This window comes from Marmota flaviventris, unplaced genomic scaffold, assembly GCF_047511675.1.
Source record: "Marmota flaviventris isolate mMarFla1 unplaced genomic scaffold, mMarFla1.hap1 Scaffold_88, whole genome shotgun sequence".
NCBI lineage: Eukaryota > Metazoa > Chordata > Mammalia > Rodentia > Sciuridae > Marmota > Marmota flaviventris.
The window spans coordinates 56,863-63,203 of record NW_027288427.1 but is presented as its reverse complement, the minus strand read 5'-3'; the positions used below and the strand labels follow the sequence as shown (position 1 = coordinate 63,203).

The 6,341-nt window shown below is 33.3% G+C and overlaps 1 protein-coding gene across 1 annotated transcript; it reads left to right on the top strand.

The window, feature by feature from the left end:
- Positions 1 to 598: 598 nt before the first annotated feature.
- LOC139704494 (zinc finger protein 268-like) lies at positions 599 to 5,912 on the top strand (the record flags this gene model as incomplete). The annotated part of the gene is given in 2 exon segments (XM_071607296.1): positions 599 to 626; positions 4,228 to 5,912. Coding segments are annotated over 2 exon segments (1,713 nt in total), but the record flags the coding sequence as incomplete, so codon positions are not given.
- Positions 5,913 to 6,341: the final 429 nt, after the last annotated feature.

Sequence of the window (6,341 nt, the reverse complement as noted above, 5' to 3'; positions counted from 1 at the left end):
AGGTACAATTAATACAAATATAGAGCCCCTTCTCCCTAAGGACATTACCACAGAAACTAGATAGTACACCTGTAGAGTTGTCTTAATATCTTCAGGGAGAAACTGCTGGGCATTACAATTGTGGGACGCAAGGTGCCAGTTACAATCACCCCCACACTTTCCTGTCTATTCCAAGGTCAGAATACCTAATACTTCCCTCTTTTTTAAGGCCTTTTGAATAAATAATATTACTTATCTCCTTAATGCTGGTGGGGGCAAAAAATAGGGCAGGCATAGACAACAGCAAGTTCCAACATCAGTAACATCCACCTATGAATATTTTTGACCCAGATGAAATTGAGAAAACATGAAGTTAACCAATCCAACAAGTCCAAAATCCATCATCTTGTTGAACCCTATTAATGATATCTTTAAGGTAATCTAAGTTTTTTGAAATAAAATTACTATTATAACTTAAATTGAAGCAACTCATGGTATTAAACTTCTGATATTCTTTATGATGTAACAATAACTGACAATTAATTGCAGCATAATTGTCAAGTATGGCTTGACAATGTTGTTTTTGTTCTTCATTAAGCCTATTTACATCCATGGAGGCATGACTAGTACTGTTTATGATAGCATAGGCGAGTTTCATAGTAGTTTTTTAAGCCCATAGAGCCAGTCCAGGTAAACTTAGCAAGGAGAATGTCAAAGCGTTAAATTCTGCCTTAGAGAGAAGCTTCACTGAATCATCACAGTTTTTATCAAGAGGAATAGATCTTTTATGAATAAATTACACAGGATTTTGACCTATTAAATACTATGTGGATGGTAAGGACACATTATTCTGCTAAGACAACAATGAATACCATGAGATATTTTTGCAGGTGTATAACAATTTTATGCAAGTGAGTCAAGATATTTTAATGGGTTCTTGAAGTCCAGGATCTGGCAGTACTGAATTTCCCAGAGCTGGTGTACAAAAACAGAGCAAAATTGTTGTTAAGACCAAAGCATTTACAGAGTTTTGTGTGAGTTTAGCAATCAAAGCAGTAACAAAGTTATCTAGAGTACATTCTAACCCCATTTTAGCCAACACCTGTTGAGCTGAGGCTGTTAATGGTTTTATATCTCAACAAGTAACTAGAATTTAAGTATCATGGGGTCCTCTTTTAATGTTTCTCCTCTTTTGAGGATGAACTCTTATCTTCCAGGGTTAAATGAAACTTAGAAATCAGCTTGTGAAGTCACTGATGTACACTTGTAATTGCTATTTTTCAAGCATGAAGCTAGATTCCAAACAGGACATGTTAGCATAAGTGTAGCAGTCTATGCTTTTCCCCACGTGAGCAAAGCCATAGGAGCTTGTCATGCTGGTCAGGTGGAACCTCATATATTACATAATTTTATTGGTAATGGCTGTTTGAGAATAAAATGTCTATTCAATGCAGATGACCAATTTTGAGTATTAACTTTATATTGTATATTGAGCACATTAACTGTAAATAATACAATATTTAATGCATATTAATATAATAGAGGCTAGATCTTTGTTTCTGTTTTAAAAGGCAAGTATTAGGATACAATTTGTGCACTCAACAAAATCTCATCCAAAAAATTATGAGAAATTTCATGATTTAAAACTATATCTAATGATTAAAAATTGTGCAAAAGGATGAGATGTAAAGGCAGGAGCATTATCCATATTTAAACAAATAGGGCCTCTAGAAGCAGATCATGCTTGGTTTCTTTCCATGCTCTCTGCTGGAACTTACTTGACATTTTCTATTGTAGATTCAATTCTGTTATTAAATTTTTTCTTTTGTTTTGTGTTTTGCAATAATGCATTAGTAATCATAAATATTTTGAAGTAAATAAATCATTATACTTCTACTTTGTAATTTTTAAATATTTTTTTTTAATTTTGATTAGTGATTTAATTTCTGGATCATTGTTATTTTATTGTGGCATGCTTGGATTCTTTTCACACACACACACACACACTATATATATATCCCACTTCTCTTTATGTATCATATAGATTTTTAATTTTTACAGTATTTTACAAGTTGCTTAGACTTGTCTTAAACTTGGTACTGCTTGATAAGCCTCTACCATATTTGTTGAGTTTCAGATTTGCACACTAAGAATGCCCCCCTCATTTTTCGTAAAGAATTATTCACATAAACATTGTGCTCATTGATGTTAATATTTTTCAATTTCAGTCTCTAAACTTTTTTAAAATAGTTATTTAGTGTTCTTTGAGTAATTCATAACTGTCAGTATCCTAATGTTAAATTCTTAATGTTTTATTTTTGTTTTTTGTCTCTTGGATTTAGCCATGCTTCTCTTTGTTTATATTTGCTGTACTATTTTTCATTTGTTCATTAAAGGAGCCATCAGTAGATTATATACTCCATTTTCGGGAAAAAAGTATAAAAACTTTTAAATAAATAAAAATAGGCAAGAACAGTGCTGCATCCTTGTAATATTTGCTAATTGGGAGGTCATGCAAAAGTACGTCTTGTATGAGAGAAGTCACAGATATTTAGAAAGGGCATGGCTCAAACAATTTTAAAAAGACTTGTGTTGTAGTTTGTGATATAGAATTTTTGGGGTAATCTCAAGCATTACACATGAAACATTAAAAGTTGGATGACGTAAAGATCCAGAATTGCCAGTACTAAGTATGTATCCATGAACAATTAAATCAGAAAATTGAAGAGATACCTCTGCTTTTGTGTTTAGTGCCAACATTTTTCTCAGTATTAAAGCTAGGGACTCAATGTGTGTGCCCATCAATGTCAAATGTTTAAAAATATGTACTTATATACTATTATTATTTAGTTATAAAATATTTTGTCTCTTAAAGTGTTATAAGAAATATATGCAGGACTTTGAATTAAGTGAAAGTTGGCATGCAGATATTAAGTTGTAGGAGCATTTGATTCACACGTGGAAGTCAGAAATTTAGTGAGCAAAATTTTGTCACCAGGTACTGTGTTTTGTGTAGGGTTGATATTATAGTAAAAGTCTCCATATTTTTATTTTATTGAGCATAATAGGGTCAAGAGTATTATTTTACCACATAGTGAGTGTATTATGTTCTTCATAAATACTAGTAGAAGGAAAACCATACATTGTAAGAACAAAATTGATAATTATATGAAATAATGATTGTTAATTCATTCTATTTAGTCATTTTACCTTGTATATATAGTATAAATTACCATGATATATTTATAAATAAACAAAGTTGTATTTGTCATTAAAGGAAATTCTCATATCACACGAATATAAAAATATAAAAATCAATTTATTATACATGATTGTCATGTGTTGAATTCATCCAAATATTATGGCCACAGACTATGCAAGGTTTTTATCATCTTTTAAAATGTTGTTACAAAAACTTTCATTTACATATATGTGTATATTTCTCAGTAAATTTTTTGCTCATATTTCTTTTTAAGAGTCCATTGCCTCTTTAACCTTGTTGAATATTTATGGTATTATCACTCAAAATCTACTAGTTATTTTCATGTCTCTATGTCATGGTAGACAAAAATCATTTTTTGGACACACTTTGAAAAACCCAGAAATGTTTGTATATGTTTTACATTTCTCTTATTCTACTGACAGTGAAGGTAGGTGGTAGATATTTCCTAAATACCCAATACTATCTTATGAAGGACAAAAGGGTGTTAAAGATTCTTTTCTACACTTTATTATATTACTCTTCTTAATGATGTACTCCTCTTGGATACTGGGGTCTCTACAAGAATTTGGATAATATTCCCAAGGTAATTTTTTTCTGTACATTTTTATTGAACTAATATATTTTTTGGATTTATGGTGACTTTGGACTTACTAATCTGCTACACTCCTGATGTACTTATTTTACCTTAATTTCATGTTATGTATGCAAAATATATTTATCCCAGTCTAATAGGTGTTGTTTTTTAAAATTTTTTGTTTATTTCAGCCATGACTCCTAATCATATCCAAGAACATTCACCAGAAAAGGGCCTAAAACATATATTACATGAAGTGATAAGTGCAAAATATGAAAGTTGTGATCTTGACGATTTACCACTAAAGAAAATATGGAAAACTACAAGTGAGAGTGAACAACAGAAATCATATGAAAAATCAGGCCTTGTTCATCACCAGAGAATTTATACTGGAGAGAAGCCCTACAAATATAAAGAATGTTGCAAAGCTTTTAGTAAAAAAAAAAAAAAGGTCTTATTTACCACAGAGGAACACACAATGGAGAGAAGCCCTACAAATGTAAAGAATGTGGAAATGTTTTTGGTCAAAAATTAAACCTTATTCGCCACAGAAGAACTCACACTGGAGAGAAGCCCTACAAATGTAAAGATTGTGGCAAAGCTTTTGATCAAAAATCAAACCTTATTTACCACAGCAGAACTCACACTGGAGAGGAGCCCTACAAATGTGCAGAATGTGGCAAGGCTTTCGGTAAGAAATCACACCTTACTTGCCACATTAGAACTCACACGGGAGAGAAGCCTTACAAATGTAAAGAATGTGGCAAAGCTTTCAGTCTAGAATCACTCCTAATTTGCCACAGGAGAACTCACATGGGAGAGAATCCCTACAAATGTAAAGATTGTGGTAAAGCTTTTGGTAAAAAATCAAGCCTTATTTGCCACATCAGAACTCACACTGGAGAGAAGCCCTACAAATGCAAAGATTGTGGCAAAGCTTTTGGTCAAAAATCACACCTTATTTGCCACAGAAGAACTCACACTGGAGAGAAGCCCTACAAATGTACACAATGTGGCAAAGCTTTTGGTCGAAAATCACACCTTATTTACCACATCAGAACTCACACTGGAGAGAAGCCCTACAAATGTAAAGATTGTGGCAAAGTTTTTGGTCAAAAATCAGACCTTATTTGCCACAGGAGAACTCACACTGGAGAGAAGCCCTACAAATGTACACAATGTGGCAAAGCTTTTTGTAGAAAATCATACCTTACTTGCCACATCAGAACTCACACTGGAGAAAAGCCTTTCAAATGTAAAGAATGTGGCAAATCTTTTGGTCAAAAATCAAACCTTATTCACCATAGAAGAACTCACACTGGATAGAAGCCCTACAAATGTAAAGAATGTGGCAAAGCTTTCAGTCTAGAATCACTCCTAATTTGCCACAGGAGAACTCACATGGGAGAGAATCCCTACAAATGTAAAGATTGTGGCAAAGCTTTTGGTAAAAAATCAAGCCTTATTTGCCACATCAGAACTCACACTGGAGAGAAGCCCTACAAATGCAAAGATTGTGGCAAAGCTTTTGGTCAAAAATCACACCTTATTTGCCACAGAAGAACTCACACTGGAGAGAAGCCCTACAAATGTAAAGATTGTGGCAAAGCTTTTGGTCAAAAATCACTCCTAATTTGCCACAGCAGAACCCACTCTGGAGAGAAGCCCTACAAAGGTAAAGAATGTGGCAAAGCTTTTGGTCAAAAATCACACCTTATTTACCACAGAAGAACTCTCATTGGAGAGAAGCCTTACAAATGTCCAAAATGTGGCAAAGCTTTTGGTGACACATCAAACCTTATTCACCACAGCAGAAATCACAGTGGCGAGATGCCCTACAAATGTAAAGAATGTTGCAAAGCTTTTACTCAAAAATCAGGCTTTATTTGCCACAGACGAACTCACACTAAAGAGAAACCTTACAAATGTAAAGAATGCGGCACAGTTTTCAGTCAAAAATCACAGCTTATTTGCCACAACAGAACTCACACTTGGGAGTAGCATCACAAATGCAAAGTATGTGACAAAGTTTTTACTCAAATGTTACACCTTATGTGCCACAGAAGAATTTACACTGGAGAGAAACCTTACAAATATAAGGAATGTGGCAAAGCTTTTAGCAATAAAACAGGCCTTATTCACCACAACAGAACTCACACTGGAGAATAGCCGTACAAAAGTGAATAATGTGGAAAAGCATTTAATAAAAAATAAAACTTTATTCACCACAGCAGAAGATATCCTGGTGAATGTGAAATGTGAATAAAGTAATAATACTTTTAAAGAAAAACTATATCTTGGGGATGGGGTTATGGTTCTGTGGTAGAGTGCTAGCCTTGCATGTTTGAGATCCTGGGTTCGATCCTCAGCACCACATAAAAATAAATAAGTGAAATAAAGGTATTGTGTCCAACTACAACATAAAAATAAACACTTAAAAAAAGAAAGACTAAACCTTATTAACAACAGAATTTATACAGAAAAGAACCCCTACAAATTGAAACAATGCAGCAAAGTTTTTAATAAGAAATCAATTCTTTTCACCACTAGGCTACTTATTCTGGA